Genomic DNA, 16,066 nt, shown 5'->3' with positions numbered 1-16,066 from the left:
TCGTCTTACATGGTTGTCTTACTGCCAATATTTTATGCGTTTTCTTTTTGGGGGGATTTTTATCCTGCACCCCACCTCAGAATACAGATTTGAACTGTAGACTTACAACAATCCGAACTGGCTCCACCTATAACACTCATACCCGCCCTTGAATTGGCATCAATCCGAACTGGCACCCACCCCCAACTGTATGGTGGAGCTAGGATTTTCATAAGTGGACTGAACAGTAAAACCCTCTTTTTTTTGGCAGTGAGTTATGTTGTACAAAAAGTTTTTTATTGACTGGTTTGCCTGGAATCTTCCATCACCAAGGTGTTTTTTCAGTGAATTCAGCTTTTTAGACATATCATTGTGAAAGTTCTACTTTTGGGGAGACCATTTACAGAGATCCAAGGTCCAAAGTCAATCTTGGTTAGTGGACCATTTACATATATTTGAGGTTCAACATTGCCCCGAAAGGTTATGTGTCATGTTTGGGATCCATGTGGGCAAGCGAGTGGGCGAAGTGGGTAGGCAGGGCTGGGCATACGAGCGGGTGACGCAGGTGAGCTGTAGGGGTGAGCATGCGAGATGACGAGGCGGGCAGGCAGGGGGTTGGGGGTTGGGTGTGCAAGCATGCGAGCAGGTGATGCGGGAGGGCTAGGGGCTAGCTGTATGAGTATGTGAGCGAGCAAAGGGTTGGCATGTGAGGGGGAACTTTCAGGAATTTCTTCAAATAGATGGCATCGAAAATCTGTATTTTTTCACAACCATTGTGAAATGCTCCATTCACAATGAAATGCTGCGTTTACATCATCCCTAAGTTTCCATCACTATGCCACTCTTTCATCCGATGATGGTTTTACCTATTCACAATCGACTGACAGAGCTCACCTTCCATCGGACCAGTTGTACTTGAAGTTATCCCAATTATTACCAACAACACTAGAACCGTCTCGTGGCTGTAATATAGCACAGGTGATGACTGTGACTCCAACCAAACCGAAGACAGTACCTTCCTCCACTCACAGAGGATTGTCGTATTACCCAAACAAACCGAACACAATACCTTCGTCCTTGTCGTGTTGATATATGTGTGATGCAAGTGGCTCAAAGCAGATTGTTGTGACCAAACTGAAATGGGCAAAATCGAAAAGGTGCATTTTAGACCGGTAAAGGGTAATTCAATATTTTTTTAACTATATACCCATCTTGTGATGTCACATGTCAACGACCCATTACGGATGGTTGATAATAGGGGAAGTTTGTGACAATTGTAAGAAATAGTAGGGGTGCTCCAAGACAATTTATAAACAGTAAGAGTACATCTTGACAATTAGCTAAACAATAGGGGTAGTTTAAGAAATTTGCCATATATATTAAATGTATAATATATTAAATAAGTTATACACTGTTATGGTCCCGCACGTAGGATCTCGTCACGGGTCGGTCCACGGGGAGAAAGCTCTGCTTTCCCTTGCGCTCTCCCTTGCATGCAGACCCTATTGTGAAAACTGAATGGGTGATTTGTCCAAGAGACCAACCGAACTCTCTGAATGGGTGATTTGTCCAAGAGACCACCCGAACTCTCCTTACTCTTTTCTTGATTGGAAAACTGAATGCCTTTATTTCAATTCGTAGTTCTTTAAATAGGAGATTACAGAAGGAAATTCCTAATTAAACTCAAACTCCCAATTACCTACTCCTAATGGTAACACAACTCTTACATAAGATAAGGATAAGAATAAGATAAGATAAGGGATAAGGAATAAGATAGGGATAAGGGATAAGGAATAGTGTAGCTGGCGGCGAGTTGGCGAGCATAGCTGATGTGGTAAGATAAGTGTGGACCTACCTTGATGAGTTGTCATGTGGGCCACGCCCTACTGCTGCTGTCGGCAGGTGCGCGCGTCTCGCGGTGCTGCTACTGGACGGTGCATGTTGTTGTGCGCGCTGCTGTGTGTGCTGTCATGCGCGTTATTGTGTTGCGCTGCCGGGCGGTGCCTGCTGCTGTGTGTGCTTCTGCCTATGACTGCGCCATAGTGCGCTGCCAGGTGGTGTGTTCATAACATTACACCCCTCCTGGACAACGAGCTTGTCCTCAAGCTCGAATTCCAAAAATGTGGCTTGGAACTCTGCCAATGGGTCAAACGGCTGCACACTATCTCTCAGTCCACCAACAGTAGGAACAACAGGGACTGCCTCGTAGCTCAGTTCATAAAGCTGGTTTAGTCCACATGGCTCAAATCTAGAAGGCATGAGTAGGATGTCTGCACCAGCAGTTATTCGATGGGCCATTTTCACAGAGAAACCAACCCAACCCCTGACTTTGTCATGGTGTTGATGCTTAGAATGTTTGAGAAGCTGTTCCCGGCCAGGTCTCCCAGTGACTAACATGACTAGTTGCACATTCTGGTCCACCATCCAAGGAATGGACTCAGCAACGAGATCAACACCCTTCTGATGGTCAAGCCTGCCAATGGACCTAATCAGAGGAACATTCTCTCGAAGAGGAAGACCAAGCTCCCTTTGTAGAGCTGCTTTGCATTGAGGCTTGCCAGTTTGAGGAGTCTCCGCAGAGTAATTGGTGTAGCCACCCGACGCCAGGTAAACATTTAACTGTGGGTTCCCTTCGTTTGCATCAATCCCATTCACAATGCCCTTCAGCTTCCAACCACACTCATTTATTATTTGGTGCAGACCCCAGTCACCTTCTTTAGTTTTCAGCTCCCAGGCATAACCATGGCTTACAGTGATTCCCCGATCTGCTGCTTTCAGGCTAGTTGCAAGGACATTGAAGTGTTCCCCACCTCCTGGGTCATGTAGTTTGAAGTAGTTTTGTGGAAGATCCACATAACGAAAACCGCGTACTGGACCACAACCCCGGAGTGCCATGTTGTGGATCACAAGAACGCACTGGGTACACTTACAGAAGAGAACCTCAAGAGCAGCCTTACCAAAGAGAACCATGTGTTTTAAAATATCCTCTCGGCTTCCCCCATATATATATTTTCTCAATATTGCGAAACATAGGGCTGTCCATGAACACAAAATCCATGCCATCAATATAAGCTTGAAAGAAAGTTACCTCCATATCCTACCCATCCACCCTATATCTCTTGCACACTCCTGCTTCTACAGGTACCAATATAATATTCTTGACATTGTCTTCGGCCAAAGGAGGAGACCTTACAGTTTCACCCTCTGTGCGCTGATCCTTAGTAATAACTGTGGCTGTAGGGGCAGCGATCTGTTGTTCGCTGGATGCCTCTGCCTAGTCTAGACGACAACTGATTGAGTTGGTGATTCCCTCAAAACTCCTTTCTTTGTTAGAGAGTAGGCGGCATCGCAGCTCCTGGACATCTTCCTTTACTTCACGAACCTCAATGCTGGTTTCTGCTAGCCTATGTTCTAGTTCGTTGACCCTGGATGATAGCTGCTCCATATTGCCCGTGACGCTTGGCTCTGATACCAAATTTTAAGGGCCCGCGAATAGGATCTCGTCACGGGTTGGTCCACGGGGAGAACCTCATGTACGCGCATGTGCAGACCCTATTGCGAAAACTGAATGGGTGATTTGTCCAAGAGACCACCCGAACTCTCCTTACTCTTTTCTTGACCAGAAAACTGAATGCCTTTATTTCAATTCGTAGCTCCTTACAAAAAACTGAATGCCTTTATTACAGAAGTAAATTCATAATTAAACTCTAACTCTAACTTGAACTCAAACTCCCAATTACCTACTCCTAATGGTAACACAACTCTTACTTAAGATAAGGATAAGGATAAGATAAGATAAGGGATAAGGAATAAGATAGGGATAAGGGATAAGGAATAGTGCAGCTGGCGGCGAGTTGGCGAGCATAGCTGATGTGGTAAGATAAGTGTGGACCCACCTTGATGAGCTATCATGTGGGCCCCACCATACTGCTGCTGCCGGATGGTGCGCGCGTTTTGCGATGCGTGCTGCTGCCGCGCGGTGCGTGTTGCGCGCTGCCGGGCGGTGTGTGCTGCTGTGCGTGCTGCCATGTGTGCTGTTGTGCTGCGCTGTCGGGTGGCGCCTGCTGCTGTGCGTGTTGCTGCCTATGATTGCGCCGCAGTGCGCTGCTGGGTGGTGTGTTCATAACATACACATACATACATACATAGAAAAGTATTATAAAGTTAGAGAACAATTTTTATATTTATAATAAAATTTTTAAAATAAAAATACAAAAAAATCACAAAAATTAGAGAAAATTTTGGGCATATATTTGATGTAATATGTTTATAAAAAAATAAAATATTGGGCCCATCTATAATATTATACATTCATCATATTGAACAAAAATAAGTATTATACAAAATTTTATCATGATGGAAATGCAACAATAATTGGTTTTGGTGGTGGGTTAGAGGTTTGGGTCAACTGGATTTACCAATGATGTTATAGTAAAATAATAATTTAAAAAAAATAAAAGGTACAAGGAATTAAAAATATAAAAATTATAAAAAGTTTGGACATATTTCTAATATTATATTTTAATTATATCAAATAAAAAATTAAGTATGAAAAACAAACATTATTTATATAATGTAGATGAAATATATCATTTAAAGACTATTTTCCTATCTAAATAGTGGGTCAATGATCAAATTTTCAAATAAACTCATGGTGATATCAAAATTGAATAATAAATATTTAAAAAAAGATAAAACACAAAAAATACAATTTTATTGAAAACATTTTGAGACATTTCTAATATTATATATTCATCATTTTAAATAAAAGTTTGTTAAAATAAAAATTATTTTTATTTATGATGAAAAAAAAAAATAATAATCATTGTAATTTAACCATCGCTATTCACAGCACCAACTCCATTATGTTGCGAGTGGCTATACAATTAGGTCAATTGTTATTTTGATATCAAAAGTTGTATGAAAAACTATATGCAAAACTGCGTAGTGTGGCCACACCATTTTCTGTTCATGGTGAAAAGTTGATGTCAATAGTCTTTTTTGTCCTTAATCAAAAAGACTATTCTGCACAGAGAAAGACGAAACGTAAGGGCATTTTCGTCAGTTAAAGCACATGCCAAGTTTGTGCCTTTATAAAAAAATTGGACGTGTTCAAATAACTGCAGGAGGAAAGACGAAAAAAACAGAAACAGAAAACGCTGGTAAATGGTGAGCGGTGACAAATGAAATTGACAGCGATGGCGGCTTTTTAAAAAAATATATAAATTAAAACCCATTTTCTCTCTCGCACGTTGCGAGAAAAACAGTACAAAACGGAGACGGAGACAGAAACCCCAACGCGTTTGCCTCCTTTTCTCTGCAACTTGCTTCCTCTCTATCTCCATCTCCCTGCGCGCCAATGGAGGCTCTGTGGCTTTCCCATTCGCACGTGCCTCTGCTACGCTCAACTCGTGCGAATTCAAGCTTGCCCTCTTACCTAACGGCGAAGCAACAGCAGAGTTGCAGGAAGAATCACTTCATCGTCGCCACGATTGCCAAAGAAACAATAGACGTCCCTCGGAAACCCTCCGCCGTTACTTCCACGGAAAAGCCGTTGCAGAGCTCTCCAGCTATTCCCTTAAGGAGGGTATCGGCCGATTCTTTGCAGTACGAGAGTGGTTTCCTCGGCGGCGTACCGGACAGGTCGTTGCTGACGGCCGATGACGCGGATGGAGTTCCTGACGCAATGACTTACTTGACTGATATACTGTCTTCCAATGTCTACGATGTGGCTATCGAGTCGCCATTGCAGCACGCGCAAAAGCTCTCGGACAGGCTTGGCGTCGATGTTTGGCTTAAGAGGGAAGATTTGCAACCTGTGAGTTTTTTATTTGATTTCTCTTTAAAGTTTCTATCTTTTTATGTGATTTTTAGTTTGATCTCTTTTGTTGAGTTTGAGAGGTATTTCTTTAGTTTTGTGTGTGTTTTTGGAATGAACGTCCATAGTTTCTGTTATTGTTGCGTTATGTGAAGAATTTTCATCGTTTTTTTTTTTCCTTCTCTCTCTCTCTCACATACACACACACAACACTCAAACACACAATAGAGAATGTTGATGTGTTTTGTGGAAACCCGAGAAATGGATAAGAATTTTGTGTGTAGATAGGAAATGGGAATGTTAGATTAGTTCTGTGTCTGTGATGATAGTGTTGACAGTTGGATATGTAGGTTTTCTCATTCAAGCTGCGTGGAGCTTATAACATGATGGTCAAGCTGTCGAGGGAACAGTTGGACAAGGGTGTTATCTGCTCATCTGCCGGAAACCATGCTCAAGGGGTAGCATTGGCTGCTCAGAGACTGGGTTGCGATGCTCTCATTGTTATGCCTGTTACGACGCCAGAAATCAAGGTCTGATTTACTCCTATGTGATAATCAAGGTTTGATTTTGTTTGTTATGTCATATAATGTGGTTGATTTTGGTTCTTTCTGTGCTCTGAAACTGCGTATCTGTGCAGTGGAAGTCGGTCGAGAGGTTAGGTGCAACGGTTGTCCGTATAGGGGACTCGTACGATGAAGCACAAGCTTATGCGAAAAAGAGGGCGGAAGAGGAAGGTCGAATGTTCATACCTCCCTTTGATCATCCCGACGTCATTGTAGGGCAGGGAACAATTGGGATGGAGGTTATACGTCAAATGAAAGGTCCACTGCATGCGATCTTTGTGCCTGTTGGTGGTGGAGGGCTGATAGCAGGAATCGCTGCTTATGTAAAGAGGGTTCGCCCAGAGGTTTGTGAGTCAATGCTACACCAACCTTCTTCAGGAAACTGTTTGAAATCTTCCTCCCCCGCCCTTCTGTCTTATTTTTAAGATGATTTATAAACTGTAAAGAAAACTTAGTAAACTGGTCAGGTCATTGCACACTTTCCTCCTCAATAGAAAGTTGAAAATATTATTATTTTTTTCTTATTCACCTCATATTATCTTCAATATTTGCATTGGTCATTGCTCAAACTTTCCTCAACTTAAGAAGACCTTGTCCCAACATTCTGGGGTCCTGAAAAGGAACAGGAGTGCAGTTTAGTTTGTCTCGAGAGTCGAGAAGTTGAAGTAGAAGGATGGCTGGAAAGGTTGTGATTAAGAATCCGAATGAAGGGGTTTTCAGATTCCTGCACTTGTACAAGGAGGGTGAAGAGTTTTATGCAGGCCACTTTTCAGTAAGGAGAAGGGGAAGACAGGGCATGTATAGGGGGGAAGTCTGATGGAGGAGGAGAAGGCTGTGTAGGATCAGATCTGTCTTTGAGGATGAGTATAAGGTGAAAACTTGTTGCAAGTCATTGGAGGTCCCTGCTGATGATTGATTCTCAACTAGACAAAAAAGTGGTTTGGTGTAGATGAACAGTATGAGTAGGTAAAGTTGGAATGAATAAGCAAAACCATGCTTATGAACATTTTTGCTGGATTGGGGTGGATGCTAGGGGGTTTTTTTGGAAGACCCTAAGGGGGCGATAAACTGTTGGAGAACAGAGACAGAAGGAAGGAATCTATGTTACCCAGATATTGGTACATGCTTATTGTACTAGTGTCAAACGGGATACTAGATACAATACTATATATTGCAAGGATACTTCTAGATGTACTCTATAGCACTAAAACTTATAGTGTATGGAAAATGGTATGTTCTAACAAATTATAAGGGCCATTGCTTGATATAAATGTAAACTCTTGGTCTGACAAGTGTGAGAATTTAGGTTGGAGTTATTGAGTACAAGAGAAGCCACTTTGTGCATAAAATAAAATAAACCAAGGGTTAGGTCTGCATCCATTCCATACCTCCCAAGACCCTAGATTGTTGGGAATAACATTGGGTAATGGCCCTTATGTTCTAACAAATTAACAACAAAATCTGTACATGTTACAAATTTAGTTAAATTTGGCAAAAAATTAAGTTTTCAGAAATGATATTTAGGCTCAGTTTGGAAGGAGTACAAATACAAATATGTAGAGTGCAAAGCCTTGTATTTTGTATCATTTTGTATGTATTTGTACTCTTTCCAAACTGAGCCTTATGCTCAAAATCTATATGTAGAAGCATGATGCAATTACATTACATTGGATGCCAACCTGTATCCCTGTCCAGTGTCCAGGATTTTAGGTAATGGCAAGAAAATGATGGGAAGAAGCAAAGAGTCATGATAAGTATTTTTCTGTAATTTGATGGGTCTAAGGGACAGTCTCTCTCTCTCTCTCTCTCTCTCTCTCTCTCTATCTATCTATCTATCTATCTATCTCCAGGTGGGGGTGTCTCTAGTGGGTTTGAATATTTGTAGCATTTGCTGTAGGAGGGATGTTGTCTATTTATTGTGCCTGGGGTTTTGTTCAGACTTATTAAGAGCTTTAAGCTATCTCACAATTACTCATGCATGAATATTTGGAGTATGATCATGAACGTTATGCTTCCTGACTTTATGCAGGTAAAGGTCATTGGAGTGGAGCCTTCTGATGCAAATGCAATGGCACTATCTTTACATCATGGGCAGAGAATCATGTTGGAGCAGGTTGGAGGTTTTGCAGATGGTGTGGCTGTTAAAGTGGTTGGTGAAGAAACTTTTCGCTTGTGCAGGGAGTTGGTGGATGGTATCGTTCTTGTGAGTCGTGATGCTATCTGTGCATCAATCAAGGTTAGGTTCCTTCAAAATTTTTTCATATCAAGTAAAGGATGAGAAAATGTTGATGAAAAAATGTAAAACAAGTACAAGATCTTGGGGATATCAAAAAAAGAAAAAAAAAACAAAGCAAAACCCAAGCAAATGACAAGCCAAAAAGACTTGTTTTAGCATGTATTGCATGATCTTAGCAACAGGACATTCCTGTTTGACCATTAATACATTGAATTTATCAATAGAAAAACAACTTGTCCCTCAAAACACTCAAGATTGTTATCTTGTGATTGGCTAAATGTGCTTTTTTTTATCGACTTAGGAGTTAGCAGGTCAGTACTCAATCTTTTGTTGGACATGAGAATTGCAATATCTATTTTTCCTTTATGCTGATGCATTTTTCTGCTGATTAAAAAAAGAATACACACACACACACACACACACACACACACACAAACACACGCAAAAAAAGAAATTTGCGTCAGATTATCTTGGAAATGTCTTCTTGTGCCTATTTTGCAGACATTAGGCAAAAGCTACTTCCACCTGATGCTTCACCTTTGTCCTTGACAAGTTTGGCACATGGTGAAATCTTTGATCACTATTGGCATTCTGGCTTATACATTGCCTCCATTTTTTGATAATAAATACATTCCCTCCAAATTGAACCTTTGGCGTTGTTACTCCATTTGCCTGAGAAAGTTTCAATTCTGTTTTATGTAACCATAAGCAGCTTGGTGCTTAGATGTTTGCAAGCGAATAGCATTGGCATGCATATTTAAAAAAAAAACAACTCTACCAATCAAACCTCGTTTAAGCCGTGCATAGAGCAATGCAATCTGTTCCTGCCAATCAAATGCAACTTATTCAAGTCTTAGCAACTCTCTTCAGTTATGCGGGATGCCAAATTTATGTTATCAGCTCTTTCCAGTGCAACGGATGTGTAAGACCATGCATTCTAGGATTTTACATTTCTAAGGGATCATAACAATATCAATTTATCACTCACTATGCAGAACATGTTTGAGGAGAAAAGGAGCATTCTAGAACCAGCAGGGGCTTTGGCCTTGGCTGGAGCAGAAGCATACTGCAAATACCATGGCCTTAAGGGTGAAAGTGTTGTAGCAATAACTAGTGGGGCAAACATGAATTTTGATAGGCTTAGGTTGGTCACTGAACTTGCTGATGTTGGTAGGCAACGAGAGGCTGTTCTTGCAACCTTTTTGCATGAAGAACCTGGGAGTTTTAAACAGTTTTGTGAACTGGTATGGTATTGAACTTTTCCTGTCAATGTTTAACATAATAACAGCTCCATTTCATCCTGGTCTTTGAACTAATTATCATCGTCATATTGGAAGGTGGGCCAAATGAATATCACTGAATTCAAGTACAGATACGATGCTTCCAGAGAAGATGCTCTTGTTCTGTACAGGCAAGCACCATTCAATCTGTATGAATAAAAGGAAAAGAAATGCAAAATTTCTCAAGCAACTTTCTCTTGTACAGATATCCTCTTTTTTATTGTTCTGTCTCCCATCAACCTTAGGGTAGGGACATTTTCTATGCTAGCTTTATGAAATGATGAAAATGAAGCAGATGTTTGTGATTTTATCTTTTGGTTGTTTTCAGTGTTGGCCTCCATACTGTTTCTGAACTTGAAGCAATGGTGCATCGGATGGAGTCTTCCCAACTTCGGACAATCAATTTAACAAATAATGACTTGGTCAAGGATCATCTACGACATTTGGTAATCATCTTGACCAAATTGAGGTGTCCCTTGTTTTTCATGTTAGGCAGTTTCATGTATTATAGATGCAATAAACTGGTTCCAGTTGTTGGTTTTTCATTGTTTGTATCATCCAAGGGTCAAAATTTCACAATATATTGGTCCACATCGTTTTGATGAAGTTTCAGTACATGGAATGCGTGGAACTTTTATTACCATTCCTTTGCGTCTGTATTAGACTGATACAGGCACATATCGACTTGTTTTGCATCTGTATCAGACTATGCGGATCCGGTACAGGCCAATACGTTGCGAAATTTTGAACCTTGGTATTAATAACCCCATTTCCTCTCCTCTCTCTCTATCTAATAACTCTTAATATTTAAGACATTTTAATTTCAAATGTCTCCTTCCCTCTCTCTCTCATTCCCTCTACCTCTCTCTCTTTCTCTCTCTCTCTCTCTCTCTCTCTTTCTCTCTCTCTCTCTAATAACTTCTATATTTAAGACTTCAAATTCAAATTTGTCTCATTCCTAATCTTTCTCATTAATTACTTCCTCTTTCTCTCTCAATAATCATTCTTGTTATTCACATATTTAAGGCAAGTTTTCAAATTCAAATTTGGCATGCCATTGATCCCAGAACCTATAATTTTGGGTATAAAAACTAGAAATAGGCAATAGGAAGGTTTGAACCATGGTCACTAGTTCGTAATGACCACAAGCTCACCACTATGCCTATTCTATTTGCTTGTCATAATTATATGCATTTTTTTTCTTAAGTAACTTTCTCTTCTTGGTGGATGTTCATCAATAAATGCTAAAATTGATTATTAAAATTTATATATTAATAAGTATTAAAGACAAATTATATTGATTTTCTGAAAGTTAAGGTATATGCATGTATATTTTAGTTCTTGCATCATTTTTCAATGGTTACCAATTGTATCCCAGTATCTCACACTTTATATAAACCATTAAAGTATGAATTTTTATGTTTAAATAACTTATTTATAGTCATATGAAGTTTGCATTTATTGTTAATATATTTTTTAGGATTTATTTGAGTTTCTTAGCATATCCACATATATCTTAATTTTTCATCTGTATCCATGCATGTCCAAAGCTTAAAATTGCCTTCAATACACTGCATTTCTAATACTTTGAATCTGGGTGTCATCCTACCTAGAAACATGATTTTTTTTTTGTTTGGTGCACTGTGTATACACAAACATCTTCTATTCAGATTGAACCAAGTAAAATGTCAATATGCATCCATAAAGAAGAGTTTTATAGAAGTGAGATTTCATATAAACATGGCTGTTGTTGTAATCAGAAGCCTAAGAAATAATGCCAACAGTAGGATAGGGTTCTATTTGATCAACATTTGTGGGCATGGTGTTAGATTATAGAATAAGTATTTTAATACCTTGTCAGCTTGGGGCTTTTAGAGCTTACTTTTAATGCTTTGTGTTTAAGTGTTAAGTTTTTTTTTTTTTTTTGATCAGTATGTTTAAGTGTCAAGTTTCATTAAGAGTATTAAGAAGTTTTGGATTTAACATCATTATAGAGCTTTAAAAATAGCTAGTCATATAAACACTACATGGGTATTTCTTCTTGGAAATCTCCAAGGTAAGGACATTATGTTTATTTACTTTTGTCCTCGTGATGTGACTTTGGTTGGAACAACTTGGACATGGTAGACCCAATTCTATTTTAATGTTGGGTTGTGCAATATCAGGTTGATCTCTATATTGGGATGTGATAACCTGATTTATATCAGGTTTGACTTGGGTTTTTATAGCTTTATGAAACCTGATTGGAACATGTGTATGATGGATCAAAGAATGGTTGTATGCATGTTTTTATTTGTTGCTTGTTGGGGTTTCCTAATATGCAACTTTTTGCTTGAGTAGTTGATGTGGCTGGGGTTATATTTTCATAGTTCTTGTGCATTATTGTATGTTCTTATATCTACACATCATCCTTTGTCAAGTCAAGTTACCCCACCCCCAAATAATAATAATAATAATAATAATAGAAGAAGACTGGTGATTGCACTCATCAGGAGTATGTTAGTGCAAGAAGTCTCAAAGAGCAAGCCGATCTGATCCTATTTGGTTGAACTCGGATCACCCCTGGTCGGATCTTCCGGTTGTATCCTATGATCCGATCAGAAATTGGATCGGATTCAGATCACCCCCTATTCGATCCAAGAAGATCCAATCCGATGTGTTATACATTTATAAATAAATAAATAAATATATATATATATATAATACATATATATGTGTGTTATTTGTTTATTTATAAATATATTATTTATATTGTATTTTTATAAATTTGTTATATTATTTATTTTTTTTATAAAAAACATGTATATATATGATGAAAATAATTTAAAAATACTTGTATTTTTTTGTTTTTTCTTTATTTAAATTGGTTTATTTTATTTTTTTTTCTTTTAATAGTTTATTAATTTTTAAAGAAAGCAAGTCGGATCAAATCAGATCCAAAGATCCGTTAGGATTCAAATTCAGATTGAGTCCTATCAGATCCGATTGGATCGAATCCAACATGAACAGTGTTGGATCGGATTCGAATATACCCTGATTCGAATCTGATCCGATCTGTTTGCATCCCTACTGACCATTAAAAAATATATGAAAATTTTATTATTTACTAGAAGATACAGCCCTAAGTATAACAGAGTGGAAGAAGTGGGTTCATGCATACAGACCAAGATAGTTGGGTTAAGATTGATGGTTTTGATGATATAGTTCATAAAGTATAATCTGATTTTATGGTTTTCATTTCTTGTTACAGCCTTTGTCCTTGTATTTTCCTGTTCTTTTTATCTTTTCTGATCTCTTTTTCTTCTTTTTCCTCTCCCAACTTATTATTTCTTCTGTATTAAACTGTAATCAATGATTTGCTATTCTCTATGAAAATCCTCTTGCGACTTAAAACCCTACTTGTAACGCAAGATTGGCAATCTGAAATTACAAAATCTTCATAGAAGTCCTTGGCATAGCTAATGTGTCAATTCACTAACTTGGGGGAGAGCGTTGAGAATGATTGATATTGATATCTGAGATTGAGTTGGGGGCATGGAGTAAATAGATTGCTGCTGTTCCAAGGCATCACTATTTCTATCATTTTAGTTTGTCTGTATAGTCTCTTGAATTAATTTTAGCTGTAAATCTGTAATATTCCTCAAAACTGTACCCCTTTTATATTTTTTATTTATTTAAACAACATATATCGAGAAGCAGGTTCATATGGTTGACCCAAACTTACCAACAAAGTAATTGAAATATACCGGGGAATCAGATTTTTTTCCAACAATATTGTTTCTTAACTGTAACTTTATTGAACTCTACTAATATCACTGCAAATTTTGGCATTATAAAAAATGATAATGAACATAAAGCAGAAAATTTTGAAAAAAAAGTTACAGAATAAATATAACTGTAGGACCTGTCTTCATTATTAGCATTTGTTGGTTTTATTTGTCACAAGTGTCAGACTGAGTTGAGTTGTGTTTCATTATGAGGGGTTGGGTTGAATTGCATTAGGAGCTATATACATTAGACTTGTTTGTTACAGACCTGTATAGTTATCCTTATTTCTTGTCTTTTTCAGTTAAGTTCAATTCATGATCTCTTATCATGATATGACTCTTGTGAACATGGATCCGGGATTGTCATTTTGTGCTTATATGGCACTGAACAGTGTGGAATGGAGAGGTAGGATTTCATGTAGCTGTCCACATATGTGGAACAAAGCTTAGTTGAGTTGAGTTGAGATCTTGTGCCATTGGCCACCACTGTGTTTGCTTCTTCCATATCATCAAAAGTGGTTGTGGCTTGAAATGTTGCCTTTTCAGTGCTAATGGTGGTTGGCTCCATTTTAAGAGAAACCCGTCTATTGTTTTACCAGTATCTGTAGACTTGTAGTTGTTGACACTAGATGGTTGGTGCTATTTGCTCATTAAATGCAATGCTATTGCTATGGTTTCGTTATGTTATTTTCTCTCAAAATCTTGTTAATTAGGGTAATGCTGCAATTAAAAATTCTTGATGAGTTGGGTTAAGACAACTCATCTTGTAGTTGTTGACACTAGATGGTTGATGCTAATGCTCATTGAGTGCAATGCTATGGCTATGGTTTGGTTTCATTTTGTCTTTTTCTCTCAAAATCTTGTTAATTAGGGTACTGCCACTCTTAAAAATTCTTGATGAGTTGGGTTATAACAACTTATCCACCAGTGTTACTATGGGTATGGTTGTTTATTTTCTTGTAGTTTGAAGTGATATTTATTGACCATCATGTGTTTGCTATTATGATGCTTGGTTTTGGTTCTGATCCAACATTGTTCTGAATTTCCTTCAGATGGGTGGTCGATCAAATGTTCAAAATGAACTTCTTTGTCGGTTTTTCTTCCCAGAGAGACCAGGTACCCTGATGAATTTCTTGCATACCTTCAGTCCACATTGGAACATAACTTTGTTCCACTACCGAGGACAGGTTGGCATCTGTACACTTTTTAAATTTCTTTTAAATATTTGCCATTGCAATAACAAATTAGGGCAAGAACTTTTACCAATGGATTGGTGTCAAATCTGTGATATGACAACACAAGGCAGGGTATATGGGTTTAACTGTTAACCCATTCATTCTAATTTGGCATCAGAAATATTACCCTTTCATTTGAATTGCCTTTTATTGCTTTCACTGTTTCTCCCTAATGTCATTTTTTTTTCTCAACAGGGTGAGACTGGTGCTAACGTATTGGTTGGTATCCAAGTTGCAAGCAATGAGATGGAAGAGTTCAAGGATCGTGCAAATACTCTTGGATATGATTACATGATCGAGACAAGCAACGAGGCCTTCCGACTGCTGACACAGTAAGTCACAGTAAGTTATTGCTTCCCAGATTTCAGTTGAATGCTGGGTTGGTGATTGAAGTTTCCCCCTCTATCGACTTCATGGCTAAGTTTAGTGGAGCTGAAGAGTAAACAACATTCTTCATGGAGTTATGTACTAGCCTTATTTTGTTTGCTTGTTTTCTTTTCTTTTTCTTTTTTTAATTTTCTTGGGGGGGGGGGTTGTTCTTGAAGTAACCCTTGATTGCTGTTGAAGGTAGCTATACTATAACTTTTTTTATTTTTTATTTTATTTTTGTGTAAATTAACTAACCTTTGGCCACGGAATTGCTTACTGATTCTAAATATCTAAGCCAAGTACCATAATTATTATTGGATCCATTATCTGTAATAATTATTGGGTCCTCTGCCACACTGGAGTTCTTAAACTTGTGCTTGTGTCAAACCCAACTTGTCCAGCCATCAAAGTTGACCTTTTATGGGCAAATAAGTAGGTTTAGTTGGTAGTGTGAGAACCTGAATCTAGAACATTGAATTGGAATTGCGAATTGGGATACACGAGTGTAATTAATATAGCAGGTTTGCTAGTCGGGTCTTCACATATATAGGAACCTTCCACCTGGAAATTTTAGTTTGGAGCTCAAAACAGTCTCTGCAAGTATGCATTCCTATACCCGCCATTAATGGAAAAGTTTTCTGCCAAAAGAGGCCTTATCACGTTGAAGATATACTCTTTCATAAATACTTGAACCAAGAAGGTTACAAAAACATATGTAACCTCAAAGTTATTCTTTGTTAATGAAAGAATGATCCATGCTTTTGTGACTGAAATCGACTCCAACAAATCTTGTTTCTTTACCTTTGTGTATTCTCTTCC

General features: G+C 38.3%; 1 protein-coding gene and 1 pseudogene across 1 annotated transcript; one reads left to right on the top strand and one right to left on the bottom strand.

Moving 5' to 3' along the window:
* Nucleotides 1-1,956: 1,956 nt before the first annotated feature.
* LOC148847236 (granule-bound starch synthase 2, chloroplastic/amyloplastic pseudogene) lies at nt 1,957-3,424 on the bottom strand (annotated as a pseudogene).
* Nucleotides 3,425-5,101: 1,677 nt separating this feature from the next.
* On the top strand, nt 5,102-15,570 carry OMR1 (L-O-methylthreonine resistant 1). Its single transcript, XM_088948773.1, has 9 exons — nt 5,102-5,797; nt 6,148-6,327; nt 6,435-6,704; nt 8,390-8,596; nt 9,592-9,840; nt 9,934-10,007; nt 10,205-10,322; nt 14,696-14,830; nt 15,074-15,570. The coding sequence occupies exons 1-9, from the start codon at nt 5,339-5,341 to the stop codon at nt 15,212-15,214; spliced, it is 1,833 nt and encodes a 610-aa protein (XP_088804899.1). The 5' UTR covers nt 5,102-5,338; the 3' UTR covers nt 15,215-15,570.
* The last annotated feature ends 496 nt before the right edge of the window (nt 15,571-16,066 follow it).

This window comes from Nelumbo lutea, chromosome 6, assembly GCF_056320005.1.
Source record: "Nelumbo lutea isolate HS-2025 chromosome 6, American lotus-T2T, whole genome shotgun sequence".
In the NCBI taxonomy this organism is placed as follows: domain Eukaryota; kingdom Viridiplantae; phylum Streptophyta; class Magnoliopsida; order Proteales; family Nelumbonaceae; genus Nelumbo; species Nelumbo lutea.
The sequence above is the reverse complement of the archived record's forward strand: the minus strand, read 5'-3'. Positions and strand labels throughout refer to the sequence as shown.

Coding starts and splice junctions, on each gene's coding strand:
- OMR1 (XM_088948773.1), top strand. CDS start 5,339: ATGGAGGCTCTGTGGCTTTCCCATTCGCACGTGCCTCTGCTACGCTCA. Junction 5,798..6,147: donor AGAGGGAAGATTTGCAACCT/GTGAGTTTTTTA, acceptor TTGGATATGTAG/GTTTTCTCATTCAAGCTGCG. Junction 14,831..15,073: donor TGTTCCACTACCGAGGACAG/GTTGGCATCTGT, acceptor TTTTCTCAACAG/GGTGAGACTGGTGCTAACGT.